The following is a 23,454-nucleotide window of genomic DNA, read 5'->3' on the forward strand; positions in this document are numbered from 1 at the left end:
AATGTATCTTATTTTATTTACACAAATATTTTAAAAATATTTTCTATTTGATTCAAAAACATGACTAGATTTTTCTATTTTTTTTTATGAGGTCACCTAAGTCTGGAGGGAAGGTTAGAGGTTTAATGAGTATTTCTTTTCATATGCTGCTCATAATTAAATTTTAATAATTTAGGTTTAACTTGGAGAAATCTTCAGTTTAAAGCATGCTCTTGATAAAATGTGTTAACTTAATAAAACCTCATTAGTAATATTCCTATGTGGCAGGTCAGTTTATTGTCATTTATAAAATGAAACAACTGAAGCATAATATAATTTAGTAACTTGTCTAAGTTCACATAGCTGGTAAGTGTTGGATATGAATTCAAAGCCAGCAAATTCTGTCCTTAGGGTCTGAACTCTGAACCACTTCTCATACTGCTTGCCTCTCAGTCATTTAATTTTATAGGCTTGTAAGTATATAAAGGCTTAAATTTTTCAACATAGGATGAGTTGCAACTTATGAGAATTACCATAGCCTCAGTCCTTCACTCATGACTAATGTGAGTTTTCATATCCTTTCCTGGGATCAAATTTTAATAGGTGAGACTGAAGGAGGAAGGATGTTAGTGGAAGTGCCAAAAAGGGAGAAGACTGGGGTGGAGGGTGGGGGAACTCACTGGTTTCCCAATTTTATATATGGAGTCCTCTGGTGAGCAATGTTTAGAGAATTGAAAAAACCTACAGTCTGAGTCTAAAGTGGTCCAGAGGTACAGTGACAGCAAAGGGTTGGAATTCCTAAACCTCTTAAAGAAACTAAGCCTCATTGGGGAAGCACAGGTCTGCTACACACCATCTTTTTTGGTAGGGAAACTAAAAGGGCAGTTATACCATTTCAAAAAGGCAAGGATTACTTACTGAGGTTTTTGCTGTAAACTTCTGCTTAAATTATTTGTGACTACTGGGAACTCTGTTTAAGGTAGAAGTTCATTCAAACCTATGTGTTTATTTGAGCTTTGGGCCTCTTATGTTTCTCTAGAGCCCTAGCCTACTCTTAAAGCTACCTTCAGACTTTTATATTAGTAGTCAGTGATTGCCTCTCCTCCACATAGTGATTCAGAGATCCAGGCTATTACCTTCTGGGGTCAGCATCCTACAGAACCCCATAGTTATTAAAAGCAATCTGCATCAGGAGAATAAAAGAGGGATGGGTATATATACTCTTTTTTAAAAAATATATTTTATTGATTTTTTACAGAGAGGAAGGGAGAAGAATAGAGAGCCAGAAACATTCATGAGAGAGAAACATCAATCAGCTGCCTCCTGCACACCTCCCCCCTGGGGATGTACCCGCAACCAAGGTACATGCCCTTGACCGGAATCGAACCTGGGACCTCTCAGTCCGCAGGCCGACGCTCTATCCACTGAGCCAAACCAGTTAGGGCAAACTCTTAAAAGTCTTGGCTCAGAAGTTACCCACATCTCTTAAAATCGCATACCATTAGTGAGACTAAGCCTTAGCTATACCTAGATGTAAGGAGGGCTGGCAAATAAAACCTGTGGCTCTGAAGCTGCTACATAGTGACAACTCTACACCATGGGAGGGGGAGCACACATTTTGGAGGACTGAGTGTCTGCAGACACTCAGTTAAAGAAGAATGCAGTGATCTTTACGAATGACGTGCTTTTGCTATGGCCAGTAATAACATCTGAGCTGTCAAACAGAAATTTTGGAGAATTTGCGTCCATCACTATGACCTTGACAGATTTTCAATACTTAAAGACTTCCCTGATAAGTCAGTGGTGATATTAACAAATATGAATTTTTGATATTGTATAAAGTGTGTCAAAATTTAGATCTGCATAACTCCTTAGACCAATATTTTCCAAATGACCAATGCATTATATTAAAAATAATTATACATAGATTTTAAAAAGTGTGACAGCTCAATGAATTTTAATGTAATAGAGTACACAAAGCACACTGATGTGGTTTTAAATTCCACAATGCTACTCACCTTTAAGAAACTACAACTTATCAAGTTCTTGGGTAGCATAAAGAATATTCATAATTGCCCTAACCGGTTTGGCTCAGTGGATAGAGCGTCAGCCTGCAGACTGAAGGGTCCCAGGTTCGCTTCCGGTCAAGGGCATGTACCTGGGTTGCGGGCACATCCCTGGCAGGGAGTGTGTAGAAGGCAGCTGATTGAAGATGTTTCTCTCTCATTGATGTTTCTAACTCTTTATCCCTCTCCCTTCCTCTCTGTAAAAAATCAATAAAACATATTTTAAAAAAAGAATATTCATAATTATATGAAAAAGTTATTAAAATATTCCTTTTTCCAACTATTTATCTGTATTATACTGGATTTTTGTTATATACTTCAAAATATAAAAATACTGTAAAAATCATATCACAATAGAAGTAGATATTGCAATGCGGCTGTTTCTACTCTCAGATGTTAGAATCTTTTCAATGGGAAACTAAGTTATTCCTCTGAAAATTTCTTCTTGAAAGTAGTTCTTCTTTAAAAAAGATGCTATTTATGTAAACATGAAATGGATTTATTACTGTTCTTTTTAATGAATGAATAAATAAATGCTTAAGAAATACTAATAGATACAAAAACCAAATGAACAAATGTTCTTTAGTGTCTTCAACTGTTCTTAAGACTATTCAGTCCTTGAGGTTGAAAAGTTTGGGGACCACTACCCTATAGGAAATTGCTGTGACTGGGCTTGGCCCCTGGCATCTGAGCACTCCCATATCCAGGTTAACAGTTTTACAGTTTCTTTGTGGCTTATCCCCAAGCTGGACTCAATCATCATTGTGGAGGATGCCCCACATGTAAGACTCAGATAAATTTACTCAGGATATAAATATATTTTGATTTGGAGACTTTTCTACAGATTCTAATATTTCCTTGGGTCTGATATATTTAACTTGCACATAAAAGACTTGAATGTCCTTGAATGTGTCATAAAACCCTTCTTAGCCTTATTTCTCCACCTGGAAAAAAAAGGTGATTAGAATAAATTATTTCTATATTCCCTTTTCCAACATTTTGTTTACTCTATACCAGTGATGGCGAACCTATGACACACGTGTCAGAGGTGACACGCGAACTCATTCTTTTGGTTGATTTTTCTTTGTTAAATGACATTTAAATATATAAAATAAATATCAAAAATATAAGTCTTTGTTTTACTATGGTTGCAAATATCAAAACAATTCTATATGTGACACGGCACCAGAGTTAAGTTAGGGTTTTTCAAAATGCTGACACGCCGAGCTCAAAAGGTTCACCATCACTGCTCTATACCTTATATCCATAGGTGCTGATAATCTTCCAAAGTGATTGTTGACTATTGAAGTGGAATTAGTAATAGAAACTAGTGGCTTACATTGATGATTTTAGCATTTTTACCTCTCTATAGTTTCTCCTTCTCTCTGCCTTTGTGTGTATCAATACCTTAATCTGTGTGCTGTAGGAATGCCAAGGCAGGTCAAGAGCAAAACAGGGTAAAACATAAGCATTTACATGCATGTGTGCATATATGGCTTTCAAGGAATAAAATCACTTGTGCTCCATGTCTCCTGATGTCTCAGAACTGCCGCTTCTAATCCAAAACATATTTAAAACATTGTTTTTTCTTCTTGACATCTGAGGTGCTTACTGTCATGTGGGTTAACTTTTCTACAGAATTTTAAACTAAGAGAATTTTCTTTTTTTGTTTTCAATGAAGTAAATAGACAGCTGATAGTTAAAATTTGCCTTCCAAACAAAGAGGCATACCTCCACTTTCAGGAGAGGGATGTAAGCAGTTATAGAATCCAGTATCTGGAATGACACAGGATTTACAAGCCAGCTCCCCTTAACCAGTGAATTGTTAGATTACTTACAAGACTAAAGTTTTAATGTTCATTCTTCTTATAATGGTACAACACCATATAACCTTTTAAACTAAGATGAGGATCATTTTAAAAAATGTTTTTATACCTGTCCCCTAATTTTTAAACCCAATTTTCCCTCTTTATCTAGACTTTAAGGTTAAAACATTAACTCCATGATTTTTAATGAACTATAGTTTTAACTACAAGCAAATTAAAAAATCTTTACACTCAGTTAACATGTAGCTTTTAAGTACCTTATGTGCAAATTACTTCACATGGTACTGTGGGGAGATGAAAATAAAAAAGAAAGGTAGTAATTACTCATACGCAGTACACGTTGCTATTCAGCAAATGATGAGTTCCAAAAATACTTAAAGTATTAGCCAGATGGATGAGCTAGTTAAACTTTAATTTGCACCTCTGTCATTTTTCAGAGACTCTTCACTCTTCACTGTCACCAATGCTTAGAGACATTTAAAAAACAACCCTTAAAACTTGGAAATAAGGTAGCTCTCTGAAAATTAAGCCAGTAAAAGCTTGACATTGTGCTTTTCATTATACATCACTGAAAGAAAACCAAGAAGTTTGCATGGTAAAGAGTGAGGAAACTCCCAGACACTAATAAGATGGCCAGAGATATAAACTCCCAATGTGGTACTAATTTAATAAGTTGTATTATTGTATTGTTGTTGGTTGTATTTGATATTATATGGAGAAAGATTGTATGAACACAAGTTGGGAAAACAACATGTGGCATAGGATAGAGGAAGCACAAAGAAACAGGAACTGGCATTGTTTATACAGAACTATCCAGATTTGATCATTGTGAATTAGGTTTCATAATAATTCGATTAATATGTCTTTTTAAGCCATTTTATTTCTCTGTGCTTTAATGTCATGCTCACCAAGCAACTTTCTAATTACTCATTTAGCTTTTAAGATAATTTCCCATGGTCTGCCATAGGGTGACCTGCAAATCCCTGCCCCAGATATGTTGGTCATTAATTGGTAGCAGTGGTCAGAGGTGCTGGATGGCATGAAAAAGCAATGGTTTTTCATTGTATTATAAAATGCTTTAATATCATCTATTGAGTGACATGGAAATACTTCTGAGAGAATCACTAGTTTGAACAAAACATCTGCATTTGTTTCAATATTGACATAATGCTTTGTAGTTATGTATGCTCATTATTCTGTTCCTGAACTGGAATTCATTTATCCATTTGTTCACTGAATATTTACTGAGGGCTTACTTACTATGTGCTAGAGACTGTTAAAGATGCATTGGGATATGTAAGTGAACAAAACATGTAAGGTCCTTTCCTTGTAAAACTTATGGCCTGGTGATGAGATAAACACAATGGACTAAGGAAACTTTAAGGTTTGTTGTTGAGCAGTGAGAAGATTGGACAGGTAAGGTAAGAGCCAATTGTATGACAGCTTTGGATGCTATTTTAAGGAATTTACTAGTACTCTCTCATTCTTTCTGATTCCTTGCTCTGTGGGAAACAGTCGTGCTATGGGGAGGCCCATCATGGGGAAGTGGTGTTGTGAGCCAACAACCAGTGAGAATCTAAGGTTGGATCCCTCTCCAGGTTGGGCATAGAGATAATAGATGACTGCAAGCCTGGCCAACACCTTGATGCAGACTTATAAGAGATTCTAACTAGAAACACATTGTGAAGCCATGCCCAGGTCCCTGAGCCCATAAACTATGAGATAATAAATATTTGCTATTTAAGCCACTAATTTTTAAGATAATGTGTTATATAACCATAGAAAACTAAGACATGGCTGGGTTGGTCAAGAGAGAGGCCTGTCATCTTCAAGCTAAATATTATTACTCAACTCATTTTTTATTATTAGAATATAAGTTCTGGTGATAGGAAAGAAAATAAATTTGATATGAGGATTTAGAAACTGAAACCACAAAATAATCAGAAAGTAAAAAAATATATATATGAGCCATCTTCTCAGCTGAGAGGAAATACAGGTATTGTGGGGAAAAGACTAGGACTTCATTATTTCTTGCTTCCTCAACTCAAAATAAATAAATTTCCTTGATACACCATTCAAAGTTAGAGGAGCACATGTGAGCCTAAAGGGAACATCACCATCATTGAAAGCAGCAGTTTCATTGAATATAGAAGTAAAATACAGTAGCCTAACAAAAATGCTGAAAGAGTTAGAAATAAAGTTTTAATGAACTATTTCATATTAGGATAATGCATTAAGAGCTCTAACCACAGAGCCAATTGATAATATTTTCTAAAAACTCTGTTTTGGGGTCATCATGGAAATGGTTAAGGCTGATAATCATCTGGTGTCCACAAATAAGTCACAGTGCCCTGAATCTATTCTGATAGATCAATGATATATTATGATTGACCAGTAACCACTCATACTGGTCGTTACATTTTTTAATATCACTCTTATCCAGAGTGAATTTTAGATAATACTTTTGGGTTTTCTTTTGCCATGTATCATCTGTGTGTAAAGTTGGACTATGATAAGGTATAGGATCTCTTGTGACTTATTCATGCCCAAGTATATGGCAATAGGGTAGTGGTGTAAATGAAGCCATTATGATAAAATTTATACATCTTTCTGGTGGATCACTTTTACTCACTGGTGTCACTTTCATATTAAAGTGCAAACAAATGTATTATGGAATAAAATGCAAAAATTACATGAGTCTTTTTGTGTCTTTGGTGGGTGACACAAAGACCTTAGACTCTCATTCCCTGCCTCTATTATTGGCATTTCAGTAGAACATTGGAAGAGGCACTGATGGAAACTAAGAATTCATCTCCAGAACTCTTCTATCGAGTTTAGTTTATTACCAACTCAAAGGCTGATAACTTACAGCTTCTTCATGTGAAAATGTTTTACTTCACTAACTGCATTGAAAGTATCTTCTGTATTAACTTCTTTTGCTAACAATTTATATTCTTTTAGTTTTTTCCTTCCTAATTATTGGAAACCTAGGTATTTAACCACCATTCTTTTCAAAGACCATCTTAAGAAAAGATTAATCTGTTTATATGGATATTTTGCACAGTGCTGTCCATTTGTGAACAAAGGGGTACATGTAAGAGTTGACTAGGAATTAGGATGAGAAATTGCATTATTTCTTTCATCCTTTTGATTGAGATCACAGTATAGACTAATTAATTATATATGAAGTGAATTGCCAAAACATAAGTCATGCATATATATGTACATTCAAATATAAATATTATATCTCAATAGTATTTTTTTTAATGAGACCACTAATAATCCTAATAGTCTAAGAGTAGGAGGCACATGCTAAGTGCTCTAGACTCTTGTGACAGCTCTCTACCTAACCAGGTACGTGACTTTGGATGTATCATAATCTTAATTTCCTGGTCTGCAGATAAATAGGAGGGACTAAGGCCCCTTATAGTTTTAAGATTCTAGAATTCTAAGCATATGTAACTAGTACAGATATTCTAAAATTTTCATGATAGATGTAAAAAAGGAGGGGACAAAGAGTTAAAAGTATTTCTAGAAATGCTCCCAGATTGGAATTACTGCTAAATATTGGTTTGCTTAATTCAGCATTGCTGTGTAATTTGATTGTAACTATAACTTCATAGACAAAGAGTATTGGATCCTAACGAGCTTGTATCATCCTATCTAATAAAAGAGAAAGATGCAAATTGACTGTGGCCCCGAACGCTTCCCATTGGCTAATCAGGGAGATATGCAAATTAACTGCCAACCAAGATGGCGGCCGGCAGCCAGGCACCTGAAGCGAACAGGAGGCTTGCTTGCTCCAGTGACGCAGGAAGCCAACGTTCCCCGCCTGCTGCTACCGGGCTACTAGTATATATATATATTATATATATATATATACACACACATATACACACACATATATTTCTGCTTACATTTCCATATAATCATGTTTCACCCTAACTTTTACAAATGAAGTAAAATTAGTCTCATTATGAATTTTTTTGATATTCAAACATTAAATCAGTTCATATAAAATTTGAGTATGGACACATATTCTGCTAGGTCCTAAGAAAATAAATATGAAAAACATAGGTCCTCTTCTGCCCTCACATGTTCACAAGACTCCAGAAGCTGATCTAGGAACCTAGACTAGTAAGGCCCTTGAGTCAGATAACAGTTAAAAATATCATTCTTGGCCTGGCCATGGTGGCTCAGTGGTTGAGCGTCGACCAATGGACCAGGTCACTGTTCAATTCCCGGTCAGGGCACATGCAAGGGGCATGCAGGAGGCAGCCAGTCGATGATTCTCTGCCATCAGTGTTTCTGTTTCTCCTTCTCTCTTTCTTTCTGAAATCAATTTAAAAAAAATTTTTAAGAAAAAATCATTCTTGGCATCTCCCCAGAGTAGATCTTGGAAAGGGTAGCTTTTTAGCTTCCTGCAGTCTCGTTAGACAGGTGAACCACAAGAAAACCAATTGAATTTTTTATTTCTGTTTATTTAGCTGTTTCATGTAACTCTCACCTATAAATGTATTACCATATCTATATATATAAAAAGCCAGCAATCGGAACACCGTAATGACCAGAACGACTGGTTGCTATGATGCCCACTGTAGCCAGTGAACCAGCCCGATTGGGGGAGTGGGGCCAGCCAGCCAACCTCCCACAGCCCCTCCCCCAAGCTGACCCTATCCCTGATCACCCTCTCCCACCCCGATCGAGGGCAGGCCGGCTGGCCAACCACCTGCGGCCCCTCTCCCTGGCCAGCCCCACCTTCAATGGGCCCCCACCACCTGATCGGCCTGTGGCCCCTCCCCCCAGCCAACTCAGCCCCCAATCGGCTCCCCACACACCAATCGGGGGTCGGGCCAGCCAGCTCACCACCCACAGCCCCTCTCCAGGCCATCCCCACCCCCAATCGGCACCCCCACTCCAATCAGGGGTGGGGCCCATGGGCCAATTGCCCACACCCCTCCCCGGGATCAGGGCAGGCCGGCTGGCCAACCTCCCGCTATCTCCTTCTCCCAATTTGCCCTTATTGAATCCGGTCAGCCTGACCCCACCCATGCATGAATTTGTGCACTGGGCCTCTAGTAACATTTATATAAAACAAAGGAACTTGAATGAAAAATATTTTGAAATTACAACCACCATGGTGAGCATGTCAATAGTATAATTTAGATAACTTTTGACCTCCTATTAATGAATATATCAGGTGCCAATGGAAGAGTTATGAGTGGAGATTTGTTTTCTGATAAATCCATTATCTGTAGCCTGATTTCAGACCTTTATGATATTCTGGGCCTCAATATCCTATTTTGGGCATTGTACTCTTGCCATCTAACAGGGAAACCACTTTTAATGCTGCCATACTCCAAATGTCCAGATTTCTAAAGATTAGAAAAATTACTAACTTTAAATATGCATGTTTTTAAAATATGGTATTTTCTACTGATAAACTCAAATATAGTCTAACTTTAAAATTCTGTGAGTTCTTTTAACTTATACGATTCAATTTAATTGACAAGAGTATGTGGCAAAACATATTTCACATTTTTGGATTGTTCCCTGTGAGACATCTATTGTGAGATTGCTGCAGGCTGTCATTTTTGTCTGTCATCCAGGATTTGCTGGCCCAAGTGTTGTGTACTGGACTTGGTGTTGGTCACAAGGGGGAGGGAACTTGCAGTGGAGCCAGCCGGTTTTGTTATTGCTTTACAATTAAAAGCATATGAAACAGATACAGCTTATTAAGGTTGTTTTTTATAAATAACATAAACTTAAATAACAAAACAATAAAGTTCATATACAACTTAAAATAGAGTTTAATGCTGTAACCACCAAAAAGAAAAAGCATGATTATTTGTGGGGAAAACATTATTATAAGCCATATTCCTGAATATGAATTATACAAAAGATAGATTATATTACTTGAATTTTAACTTTTAGGGATTATAAAATGTTTTTTTGTGGCAAGTGAGATGAAGTACAGTATTATTACCATTATTGCTATTTTATATACAAAATTTTTGAAAACATCCTTGTAGCAATACCCTTTCAATTTGAGCAGCATTAGGAATTTTGTTCCTGTTAGTAGGCACAAAAATGTTCTAATCATATACTTTGTATAACTATTCAATTCCATAATAGAATTTTTTGAGAATATTCCTTCTTTTCTGATTAGAGTTTAAGTGAATTATAATTTTTCACTAGAAAGCATTTCAGCTACTGCTCATCTTTCATAGTTCGCATTGGCTTGATTATCTGACAAATCATTCCAGCAGCCTTTAGGTCTGACATATCTTATATAACATCATCTGCATTATTATTATTATAGCAGCCATTTAATAAGCAGAAAAGAATATTTAAATAATCATTATCAGATAATCAAATCTAACATACTCTTAAGGGTAAATTAATTTAAGAAAAAAATTACTATTACTAACATCATGATTGTACAACCAGTTTTACAATTTTTTACAACTTTTAGTTACTAAATCTGATTTTTGTGTTTATTTTTCAAACCTTTTTAATGCAGTCTCTTAAAATAAACATAATGCGCAAGTCCAGCTTGATCAGTTTTTCAGTAGTTTTCCAGCCTTTCTTGGTTACTTAGAGAAGAGAAAAGAAAAGAAAACAGTCCACTTAAAGAAATCTCCCTGCTGGAACTGGTTTCTTATATAGCATATATGATTAGGTTATTGCCATAGGAAGAAAGTGAGCTGTTTTTTGTTCTTTCTTCGTTTTTTTCCCTCTTACAGGCAACCCCTTTTGACTTAAGGCAACAAACATTTCTCCTCCACCGTGTGTCCATTTAGCTGATGCATATGTGTTATAATGGTTTTCCAGGATTAATTCTTTGAAGTTGCAATCTTCATTGCACTCTTTCTGTTAAAACAACAAACAAACAACATTAGCCAAATGATTTTTAGAGCTGCTCAATTAAACAAAGAGTAAGCAATAATATTTGGTAGAATTAAAGCATGTATGACTTTTTTTAGTGGGCATAATTGCAGTTTACACATTTGCAAAAAAATAAGATCTTAAATTTAAAAATAAAATGATACACATTTAGTTATGCAACATGGTTTCAAACATGTAGCTTTGGGCAGTCAGTTGCTTCTGATCTTTAATAATGGGAGTGATTTCCCCCTAATTAGCAGCTCTCATTTTACTGTGCCTGCCACTGAAACTTTGATATGACTAGCAGAGCCTCTGCCTTCCTCAGCTGAAAGACATATTTCACAACCTTTATTTCCTACTACACTGTCTGCAATAGTGATGGAAAATAAAAGGTGAATTTATTTGTTCATCCATCTAATTCATTCATTCATTCATTCAGTTAAACCTGTGTTTTTATGTAATTAACCTGTGCCAGGTATTGTGCTGGACTCTGAGAATACAAAAGAAATCTAGTTATACTTTATTACTGTGGGATGAACTGTTACATATTTTACATTGTAATAAAGTAAGAACGATGGTAATACTTGCAGTTCAAAGCCCATAATTTTGGGATTGATAAACAAACTTCTGAATTCCCCCCCACCCCAAGAATTTCCATGTCAGTCATGTGCAAATTGGGTGAACTCTAACAATAGAGCTTTAGTACTGATGGATGGAAATTTAAGATTTTAAATATCTAAAATGCACATGGAATGTTAGAGCTGGAAGAATCCTTAGAAGTTAACTAGTTTAGCTCATTTCACAGATGAAGAAACCGAAGTCCAGAAAACTAAACAATTTGTCCAGAGTCACACAGAAAACATTTTTCTTAATGCTTGAATATAAAATATTGTAATGAAATCATTATATGGTTAGAGAAAAATTAATTCCATTTTTTACTTTTCAGAAAGGCAATATGTTCTTGGTAAAAATAAGTTTGGAAAATTAAGGCTATGCTATCAATTATTAATACCTTTGCATAGAGTTTTCCTTCCTTGTTCATTGCAAGAAAATATTCACTTTCCACCCCTTTGATTGCCACAATTCCAACTTCCACTGTCCTGATTTCCATAATATCTGCAAGGAATCACAGAAAGACATGTCAGTTATTCACTCAGCTTTGCACATTATGCAAGAATGGCCGTTTGTCTTTATTTCTGTTCAATTGGAAGTTAAGATTATTAATGTGATTTACTTAGCACATACACACAAACACCAGATCACTACTTCTTATTATATATGTGCAAACTACTGATTTTTTATTTTGTAGAAAAATATACTTATCTGGATTCAATGAAATAGTTACATATATGAATTTAGCTTTTTCTTCTCTAGAATTACATTTCTAGTTTACAAGAATAATAACATTAAAAAATAGCTAAGAATTGTTCCAGCACTTATGTATTAACACATTTACTCACCACCCAGACTATGAGGCATGTACTCTTGTTATCCCCAGTTTACAGATCAAGAAGCTCAGGCAGAGAGGAATTTAGTAATTTGCCCAAATTCTCTCAGCTGGTAAGTGGCAGAAGTGGAATTTGAATCGAGATGGCCTGGCTCTTAATTGTTATATCCTATATAATAAAAGCGTAATATGCTAAGTGTCCAACTGTTCAGTCGACCGCTCGACTAGTCGCTATGATGCACACTGACCACCAGGGGGCAGGTGCTCCAACTGGTAGGTTAGCTTGCTGCTGGGGTCAGGCTGATCAGGACTCTAGGGCCGGATATGCCCTAGGGCAGCCGTGGGCAAACTACGGCCCGCAGGCCGGATCCGGCCTGTTTGAAATGAATAAAACTAAAAAAAAAAAGACCGTACTCTTTTATGTAATGATGTTTACTTTGAATTTATATTAGTTCACACAAACACTCCATCCATGCTTTTGTTCCAGCCCTCTGGTCCAGTTTAAGAACCCATTGTGGCCCTCAAGTCAAAAAGTTTGCCCACCCCTGCCCTAGGGCCTTCCCATGGTCCCTCCCCAGCCAGCCGGCCTTGATTGGCCTGATTGGGCCCCAATCAGGACTGGGCGAGATGGCCCCAATCAGCCCACATCGCTGGCCAGGCCAAGGGACCTCACCTGTGCATGAATTCGTGCACCGGACATCTAGTAATACTACAAAAGCATAATAAGCTGACATCTTTATTTTTCTACTTAAACTATCTCTTTAAAAATATTGCTAACAGAATATCTCTTGAATATACTGAAATTGAATAAAAATCCAGTCAAAGCAATTGTAAATGATGGTAAACAGAGCCTAAACTTCAAAAAAGATTAATAGTCAGTTTTGTGATACATGAAAAGATAATTTAAAACAAAATTATGAATCCTACTCATATGTTATTTTATAAATGTGTACCTAAGTAATTTTGAAATTAGTTTTACAAAACTTGTAGTTCCCCCAAGAATGTTACACTATTATTTTGCATTATGTATATTACCCTTAAGTGATATATTTTAATGACTCATACTAAATACAGTCAAACCTCAAGAAATTTTTAAAGATGATTTGGGAATTAAAAGTTTAGTGAACCTTTTTATGTAATTTCCATTAATTATACTTTCAACATGAAGGTGCAAACATGAGACATTCTCTTTCCTGCCCCTCACACAATACAAAGAAAATTCCAAGTCAAAATTATCTGTATAAATTGAGACTCCAAAAGCTATTTTATAAAATATTCATTTAATAAAAGGGAAATCTGATGTTTTACTGTATGCCTTTAGTTCATCCTCTTATTCTTTTTGCTTTGGTTTTCTTATCTAGAGAATAAAGTTGTTACTCTTTTCATCGGGATTAATGTAGCCTGGCTAATATTTGTTATCTGTCTCACATATGTGCTGCATATAGAAGCCACTTTCCAGTATACTGTGCTTGGCACCTGTCAGGGCTCATTTAGTTGAGCATTCAGAGCTGCTCATCCAAAAACTGGGCTCTATATATAAAATGCAAAGGAATGGATATTAATCTTTCTAGGTATTTATAAAGTATAGTCAGGATGCATAGTACTGTACTATAATTTTAGGATACAAATTAAGGAAAATTGCCCTGGTTTCTGAATTCCAGAAGTTAAAAATCTAATATAGGCAGCAAACACATCTGTAGATATACCTTAATTGAATGAGAAAAAAACTTTTTGGAAAACACAGCCCTGAAAAGAAGGCTCCGGGAAACTTTAGCAATTGTTTACAAACACATGAAGGCTGTGATACTGGTGCAGTCATACAGCATTTAACGAATCTTCACTGAGAGCCAGTCTGTTCAAGGTCATTTCAGAGACAACCCGTGCCCTTTGGGAGCACTGTATCTGGTAACTAACTCTTCTTTGTGTTCATGAAAGGAATAGCAAAGGGAAATCATTTACAATGCCTCTGAATCCGATTAGGTTATATTTGTACTAATACCATGAATGATACTGAAAAAATTCACTGATTTAACATATTTGCAGTATCTTCTAAATTGCAAATGTATCTATTTAAGAACATATGGAGCAGTGGGCTTCTAAACCCACTTACCACTGCAAAATTAAATGAAGAGGTCAGTGTTTTCCTTATGGTCAATCCATTTACTCCTGCTTCCCAGCCTTTATTCAATGTTATATTTTTTCGTAGATAGAAGAGTGCTGGTGAATAGGCTTAGGATATCTTCCATTCTCAATTGTAATTAGGGAATGGAATCTGTAATGTTTGCTGGCTTTTCTTTTATAGACCAGTGTTCACACAATGTAACTGTGATAGAGGAATTGTTGATTATGATATGCAGACAACTTCTCTTTCAGGTCCAGTCATGACAATATGCTTATATTGTCTCACCTCCAAACCCTTTTTTTCTCTATCCCCTACCTGTCCATTGCCCATCTTATTTTTGTTGCACTCTGATACTTCATAGGTGATAAATATTGTTCATCATATCTCTCCACATGTCGGGGTTTATTATATTAGAAAGGGTTTAGATTTTTAACAACCCAGTTCACAGTGAGCAATATCTGAACTGGTAGGTGCCTTATCAATGTAGATCCACAGATGGCAAATAGGCATATGAAAATATGCTCAATCTTTAAAGATTCTATCTTTAACTGGGATTAAAATAGACCTGAAATGATAAGGTTCCTGATTCAGGGATATTCTTAATTGTTTGATGTATTTAAATAATATCTTTCACTAGGAAATCAACAGAGTTAAAAGTAGAATGCCTGGGAGAATATTAAGTAGTGTTGGCAGAATCAATACCCTATCAGCCCTGACTTTCTAGTCTGTTCTTCCCTTGTGCTGTGCCCTCTTTTATTCAAAAGAAAAACAAACAAACCCTAAGAATGAAGAAACTACAGTGACGACTCTTTTGTTCAAATGCAGAAGGGAAAAGTAATGTTCCTACAAATCCACAAAGATCTGTAGAAGAATGAACTATTTAAGCTTATTATATCCTGCCCTTCAACCCACAAGCCAGGCAGTTGCTTGGAAAATATAAATAAAAATATATAGTGTGTCAATATTAAGGTGGCTATCCAAATAAGTTAATTGTACATGGTTTTTATTTACTGTATATTTTTTCTTTATACAAGAAAAATATAAGTTTATCTTTTCTGGTGAGCCTAGATTTATGAAAGGCTACATACTGTATGATTTCAACTTTGTGAAATATAGACAGTTATGAGGAGTGATGTTATAATAGAAAAATACATTCTGGGGAGGGTTCAACTACACAGACAAGAGTTTGGGGAGAGATGAGAAGGAATGAAAGTGTGAAGAATGGGATTTTTAACACAATGAAACTATTCTGTATGGTGTTGTAATAGTGGATACATGATGTTAGACATTTGTCAAAACACATGGAACTACATATACTAGTAGAAAAGAGTAAACTTTAGTGTAAACTATGGACTTTAGTTAATAATATGATTCATTATTGACTCTTCAATTTTAACAAATGTTCCATATTAATGCAAGTTGTTAATAATAGAGGAACTGTGAGGAGAGGTTGGGATGATATAGTGGGAACTACTATCTACCCAATTTTTCTGTTAATCTAAAACTTTCTTTTAAAAGTCTGTTAATTTAAAATACAGTCTAGATTTTAATTAACAATATAATATGATTGAATGTGCAAGACACTTTTTATACTGGCATTTTTATTACTTATTCTTATTCCAAATATGTAGTATATCTGGGGTTTATTATTAGTTACTACTAATAATGTCTTCAGTGATGGATTAAGATCTGCCTACCAAGTTTATGACTTCTCTTTGTGAAATATGGACAGCTATGAGGAGTAAGATTATAATAGAAACACACTTTGGGAAGTTAGGAAATATAAATATTCTGTATACAGGTGACTGTATATGTGTATTATCTCTCAGGTGCTTTGGGATGGAAAAATCACTGAGGTCCAGTAATATTTAGAACCCTGATGTCATAAAAATATCCGGACATGAATAAAATGTATATCAAAATTCAATTAGAATTTTCTCTTACTACAGAAAAAGAAAATGAATGATACCCAGCAGTATGTGCCAATTGCTAAAAAGAATAGGATGGAAAATCACTTCAATAGAAATTCAGAAGGAAGATGTATTGAATATCCCAGGTGATCAAGGGAGGAGTTGAGGAACAGACAAAACTTGAGTGAGATCTTGAAGGATGGATAAGGTTGAAATAGGTGCGATGGAAACATAGGGTGGAAACATCATTCTAATTGGAAAAGTATATGTAAGACCATTGAGTCAAAGATTCCAAAGTCATGTTCAGAAGAGAGAAACTACAGCTGTCCAGAGTAGGAAGTGTCTCTAAGTAATAGAAGAAGGTGGAAAGGAGCTAAGACTAGATTGTTGAGGGCCTTTATTGTCAATTTAAGGAATTTTAACTTTTGTTTGTAGACAATGAGTCATTGGAGGTTTGAAATTTGAAAAATGTCAATATCCCAAGAAACTAGAAACACCAATAGAGGATATATGCACCCCTATGTTCATAGCAGCACAATTCACCATGGCTAAGATTTGGAAACAGCCTAAGTGCTCATCAGTAGATGAGTGGATTAAAAAACTGTGGTACATCTACACAATGGAATACTACAGTGCGGTAAAAAAGGAGGAGTTCTTACCATTTGCAACAGCATGGATGGAACTGGAGAGCATTATGCTAAGTGAAATAAGCTAGTCAGAGAAAGATAAATATCACATGATCTCACTATGAATGAATGAACAACATAAACTGATGAACAAAAAGAGATCCAGAGACAGAGAAGCATCAATCAGACCGTCAAACCTCAGAGGGAAGGTAGGGGAGGGTGGGGGTAAGGGGGAGAGATCAACCAAAGGACTTATATGCAAGCATATAGGCCTAACCAATGGACACAGACAACAGGGGGGTGAGGGCATGAGTGGGGAGGGGGTATGGGAGGTACCGTGGGGATAAGGACACATATGTAATAACTTAATCAATAAAAAAAATTAGAAAAAAAGATGTCAGAATATAAATTGTGTTTTAGGAAAATTAATTGGATGTGCAGTGTAGATAGGAAGAGAAAATGACAAAAACTGTATAAACCCAGCTCTTTTTTTCCTATGTTAATACTGTCTGTTGATGTTCACATTGACCTATAATGTGTTGTTATGATTTTTAAATAAGTTAATACATAAACATTTTAAAAATGTCTCACTTTATATTTCTAATGTAGGAAACAGCAGTAATTATAACCCATATGGAATAAAGCTCTTTGAAATCCTCAATAACTTTCAGGATTTTAAAGGGATCTCAAGAATAAAAAGTTTGAAAATAGTTTTTGTAAATTAATTCTATTTTTCTTGGGTGTTTAGTTGCAGTTTGACTGCACTTTATATATTGTACCCATATATTTGTGGGTTGAATATCTTTGGCTATTTTGTATAGCACTCTATATACATGGGCTTATAAATTAAAACTCCATGGCACATGCATACAGAAATCCCCAATGCGCTCCATAATGTCTGAAGAATTTCTTGCAAATTATAATTATAATATAAATTATGAAAGTAAATAGTAACCTATGTTAAACATTCATGTTTGATCAGCTTGGTTTCTAGTTTAATGTTAGTATGGCTTTAATTAACGAATAAGGCTAAGGTATATATTTATACTGCTATGATTTTTTACATGATTATAAGGATAGCAAAGAATTTTTCTAAATATATGCTGTAGTTGTGACATATTAAAATCCTGTATCTCAGTCTTATGTCTTTCACATATCTTGCATATAATTACTGCAGTTATTATTGTATGTGTGCTTGCTGTTTTAAGTTCAAAATAATTGCCCTCACAGAACAGTAGACTGATGATTCTCTCTCCTCCTAGTTTCCCTTAGATATCTTCAGTCCTTCTCTTCCTTGCAAAAAGGAAGAGAAACCCACTTTCCAAATGTTTTCCTTAATTAGGGCTGTTGTAAGATCTTCATAGACCTTAGGTCAGCCGTGGGCAAACTACGGCCCGCGGGCCGGATCCGGCCCGTTTGAAATGAATAAAACTAAAAAAAAAAAAAAAAAGACTGTACCCTTTTATGTAATGATGTTTACTTTGAATTTATATTAGTTCACACAAACACTCCATCCATGCTTTTGTTCCGGCCCTCTGGTCCAGTTTAAGAACCCATTGTGGCCCTCGAGTCAAAAAGTTTGCCCACCCCTGCCTTAGGTACTGCTATTTCCTGAGACTACCCTACACAGATTAAATATTAAGATATTAGAGGCCTGGTGCACAAAATTCATGCACAGGAAGCAGGGGGTGTCTCTCAGCCTGGCCTGCACCCTCTTGCAATCCAGGACCCCTTGGGTAGGGTCCCTAGGCCTGGCCAGTGATCAGGACCTATCAGGGCTTTCCTTCCCCTGGCTACCGGCAGCTGGCCCCACTCTCACCACTGCCACTGCTTGCCATCTGTGTGGCACTGCCCCCGCCCACCACCACCGGTTGCCTCCCTCTGCAGGTGACAGGTGTGGGATGTGATCGGTTGGCTGGCCTGGGCCTCCCTCTGCGGGGCGATTGCTGGCCACCCCCACACATCTGCCACAGCATCACTGGCCGATGGCCTGGGCCTCCCTCTGTGGGGCGATCGATCGCCAGGCCCCCAGATCAATTGCCCTGCAGAGGGAGGCCCTGCCCCACCACTGCAGTGCTGCCAGCAGGGTAGCCTGGGCCTCTCTCTGTGGCCACCAGCCGAATGGCCTGGGCCTCCCTCTGTGGGACAATGGTGGGGGCCCCCCAACCAATTACATTGCACCCACCTTGGCTGGCCTGGCACCAGTGCGTGTCATAGCGTGGTCGTCTGGAAGGTCATCCAGATGGTCGTTCTGCTATTCAGTTGTTCAGTCAATTTGCATATTATGCTTTTATTATTATAGATTTCTCATCAGATACAATATTTTATAATTATTTCAAAGTTTTGTATAAATTTTTTTTGAAATTATTTGGCCTAAAGGAACCAATTGAATTTACCATTATCTATAATTGTTTGTAAGTATTGTACATTCTTAGGATCTTTTACAAAATGAAAAATTATCAAATCATTTTCAAATTTTATGGAAAAAATTATAAATTTTATAAATTTGACTTAATGGTATGTTTTATATGTTAAGTATTTGCTAATCTTTGTTTTAATTTTCTTTTCAATTCTCATTGCTAATACTTAATTTTAAAGGTTTAAATATATTTGTAGGCCCTTGAATTTCTCACAGTCTCTAGGGTCTTTGCCTGTGGGCCAGTTGAATAAAATGCTCTTAACTCTGGAATCTTTTCAAAAGACTTCTCCAGTTCCCTTTAACTAGTACCACATTTCTTCAAAGTGTGGAGTAAATCTCACTTTCCTCAATTTAACTCTTGTATTCGAACTTCTAATGTCTTTATTGGCTTTCTCTCTTCAGGCTCATCATTGACCTCCTAAGTGCTAAATCCAAGAGTTTTTTAGATAATGATAACTTTCTTCTATGCATCTTTTGGCACTCTGGACATCTCATAGTCTGTCCCTAAATTTCACTGTTTCTCTAATCCTGCACTTCTCTGATTAATTTATTCAAAAATGATTAATTTTGTGTAACCATATCTATAGATATTTTTGCTAATTTATTATTTTTTAACTTAAAAGTCTTTTTTTTCATTTCACTGTCTGAAATACATTTTATATTTTTAGTTTTAAGTATATATTTTAAATTCATCTGGAATTAACATGGGGGTATGGTAAAGATGAAACTCTAAACTGGTATTTTTTCCTGAAAATAGCCAGTTTTTTCACCATTACTTATTAAATATTCCATTTCTTTTTTACTGATGCAATGCCTATCTTTTGCCTTTTATTGGTCATCTTGTTTTGTCCAACTGATTTATCTGTCTGCTGTATACCCACATTATTGAACATTACCAATTTTGAAGTGGCTCATTACATTTATTGGTAGCTCTGATCCTAGGTGTTACTAAATGTGTGTATATAGTCAGAATAAATCAATATCTTTTCCACATAAAGTCTTTCAAGTAGATAAAGATACTGGTCATGCAATCATTGGGCAAAGCATCTGCAGCTTCTTCAGCCCTTCCTCATTCAACATGGACTCCAGACTCTTCACCAGCTATATATCATTGCCTTAAAACCAGCTTCTCAGCAGGAACTAGACCAACATAGATATAATAGTCTAAGACAGATTATTAGTCATTATTTCCCTTAGTATGGACCTCAACCACTGTAATGTAATTTCACCATTTTTAAGGAATAATTGTTATCATTTCATTATTTTGAAGTTTTGATATAATAAAAAGTGTGTCTATCAAAAAAGAAATTTTATTTCAGATTAGTATATTTTCAAGGGTATTTTTTATAAAAGCTGTTTAATTATAACAAGTCATATCTATAACAATAAAAGCATAATATGCAAATAGACCGAATGGCTGAAGAGCAAAATGACCATCTGGACGCTTTTCCGGATGAAGCCAGGGCTGCGAGGGCCGAGCCCTTTGCATGAATTTCGTGCATCGGGCTTCTAGTTTTAGATATAGAGACGTATGTCAACTGTTCCCTTTTAACAAATGATGAGTGCTTCTTTTTAAATTAATTATTCAATAAAGCATGGGTTTGTGAACAAATAAATTTCAGAATCATGTGATATGTGCAGAATTTAAAATGTATTAAAATAAATATAAATTAAAATATAAATGTCATAGCATTAAAGATGTCAACACATACTTTCTTACTCTGATCTGATATTGGAATAATTCTAGTCTGTGCTTTAAAAATTAGCTCACTTATTTTTACAATCTTACATAGTTTCTAACATGATATAGGAGCGATACTATCATTCTGCTATTTGCCAATAGTGCTTCACAAATGAAGTATTGCTAGTGAACAGAATCATTATACCCCCCACCAAAAAAATAAAGCCAATTCTAGTATGACTGTCAGAATATATTCTGCAACATACAAATTATTTAACAAATATTTGTTGAGTATTTACTATTGCTGAACCCCATTCTAAGCACAGGTCCTTACTGACCTAGAGAAAATTATCTAGAAATGAATTGTGGAATTATCTTAATGTTTCCTATTAATGTTTAAGTCAGTAATTTCTATGCTTCCTATTGTTAACCGACAGCTTGTTAAGGTTGTAAATTTAACAGCACATGACAATGAATGAACCTATTTATATAATAGTGAAAACAACTGTGATTTGATTAAATAATGAAAGAATGAGTAAACTGGGTCATGAGCAAATTTATCTCATCTTTCTAATTACCAAGCATCCATATTTGATAAAACTGTGAAAGCACTCAAACAATTTTTTCTAAAATGGAAAAAATATATAATTAATTTTAGAAAAACTAGATAGAAGTTGGAAAAGATTTGTTTTTATGCCTTTAGTTAAATTAATCCCCCAAACACCTTGGAAACTTCTGGGTAGTATACATACAATTTATTGAGAAGGAGTGAGTTGAATTTCTTAATTCACTTAATATTATATAAACTATTTTAAAACCAGTGACATACTGGTGGCTTATATTGAGGTTATAAAATGCCCAGGACTTCATTCATGTAAATCATATCTTCTATGTTTTGTTGACATGCAACTCATTTTTTCATTGCAGTTTGGATCTTTATATTTCTGTCTGATTTTGAGTATTCCTGGCTATCATACTTTTTAAAGTTTTAATTTAAATACCTCAAATTTTGTATGTAAACTGACAAGGAATAAATTATAAATAAATGATATATGAGTATATTAGAAAATTTTGACACCAACATATTAGCTATTCCTTTCATTTATTTGTTATTGGCAAATTTGAGATATGTCTTCATCTCTAATATACAATGCATTTCTTTTGCATCTACTATTAATCATTGAACTATGCTTTTTATACCATTTGAAGTTAAACATTTTTACCCCACCCCTTCTTTCATTAGGCATACTGGGTTTTCTGTTCTCTCTTTGTCTTATCTCCTTAAATCTTCAAGCTTATGACAACACATTGTCATTCATTATGTCATTCATTCTTTCATTAAACCATACATAGGAATTTTTCTCCCCAATTTCATGAGCAAAGAATATTCATTGTTCCTTTATTTCCTTTCTCCTCTTCTTCCTAGCAATATAATTTTTAGCTTGCTGCACAAAATAAACATTACATTTCCCAGTCTCCCTTGCAGTTCAGTGTGGCCATGTGACCAAGTTCTAGCTAGTGCGACATGTGAAGGGTCCCATAGCAACAATGAGAAATCTTCCATAAGAGATAGCCAGCAGGAGCTCTTTGTACCCACTTTTTCATTTTTTATTCCATTCTCCTGCTGGAAGTTGGATTCTACCTTAGATTGTGAGAACAGGGAGATTGTGAAACAGTGAGATTGTGGAACAATGAGCTGAATGGAGCCTGGAAATTCCCAGATGTTTCTGTAGAACAGAGTTGTCATGTCTCCAGATGTTTGTTGGAAGGAGAAATAAATATTAGGTTTGTTTAAGCCAAACATAATCTTACCTAATGCAGTTCAATTTCATTTTCCTGTCAGAAACATTGTTCATAAAATGTACATAAAAATTCAGGAGCCCATTTTTTTTTAGTTATTCTAAGCCAAGATCCAGAAATAGAAGTCCTGTTTTCAACACTATTGTTAATAGGCAGGTTATAGCTGTTCCTTTAATTTCTAAAGTCATGAGATTAAACTAGAAGAAGAAATGAAAACAACACCTGTGCTCTCATGTCTTTCATTTTTCTATTCAGAATTTCAGTGTGACTAAAGATCCCAAGTTTCTTTGGTGTTGTCATTCATTCCCACATGTGTCAGCATTCAGTGAGCTTGATGAATCTTCATTAGTTATCCTTTACATCTTGATACATATGTCAGGAATACCCCAAGCAAGCCACCTAGTAAATTGTGTCAGACCTGTGTTCAATTGCTTGCTAACCAGTAAATAACCTCATTTTAGAAAGCTTTTCTGAATGCTCCTCATTGTTACATAAAGCATGAGATGCGATTGTCAATCTTTCAGAAAGACCAGATTTACCATTCTTAGTTAGAACATCATAACTGTTCATTTGTGAGGAAGACAATTGTTGAGATGCTTAACTATGTTCAGCACTCTGAATATAAGTTGTCTTTCTTTACCGTATCAATTTATTTTATTGGCCATATTTTTAATGGTAGTTTGGATTCCC

At 35.5% G+C, this 23,454-nt stretch overlaps 2 protein-coding genes across 2 annotated transcripts in view; one reads left to right on the forward strand and one right to left on the reverse strand.

The window, feature by feature from the left end:
• The window catches only part of FAM227B (family with sequence similarity 227, member B), a 201,768-nt gene that overhangs the window by 63,923 nt on the left and 114,391 nt on the right, over positions 1-23,454 (forward strand). The window lies entirely within an intron of this gene.
• The window catches only part of FGF7 (fibroblast growth factor 7), a 65,934-nt gene continuing 52,143 nt past the window's right edge, over positions 9,664-23,454 (reverse strand). Inside the window, exons 3-4 of the mRNA XM_005863961.2 lie at positions 11,772-11,875; positions 9,664-10,744 (exon numbers count right to left, since the gene is read on the reverse strand). Coding sequence (XP_005864023.1) covers positions 10,550-10,744; positions 11,772-11,875 — 299 coding nt within the window. The 3' untranslated portion in view covers positions 9,664-10,549. The remainder of the gene's footprint in view (positions 10,745-11,771; positions 11,876-23,454) is intronic.

This window comes from Myotis brandtii, unplaced genomic scaffold, assembly GCF_000412655.1.
Source record: "Myotis brandtii unplaced genomic scaffold, ASM41265v1 scaffold182, whole genome shotgun sequence".
NCBI lineage: Eukaryota > Metazoa > Chordata > Mammalia > Chiroptera > Vespertilionidae > Myotis > Myotis brandtii.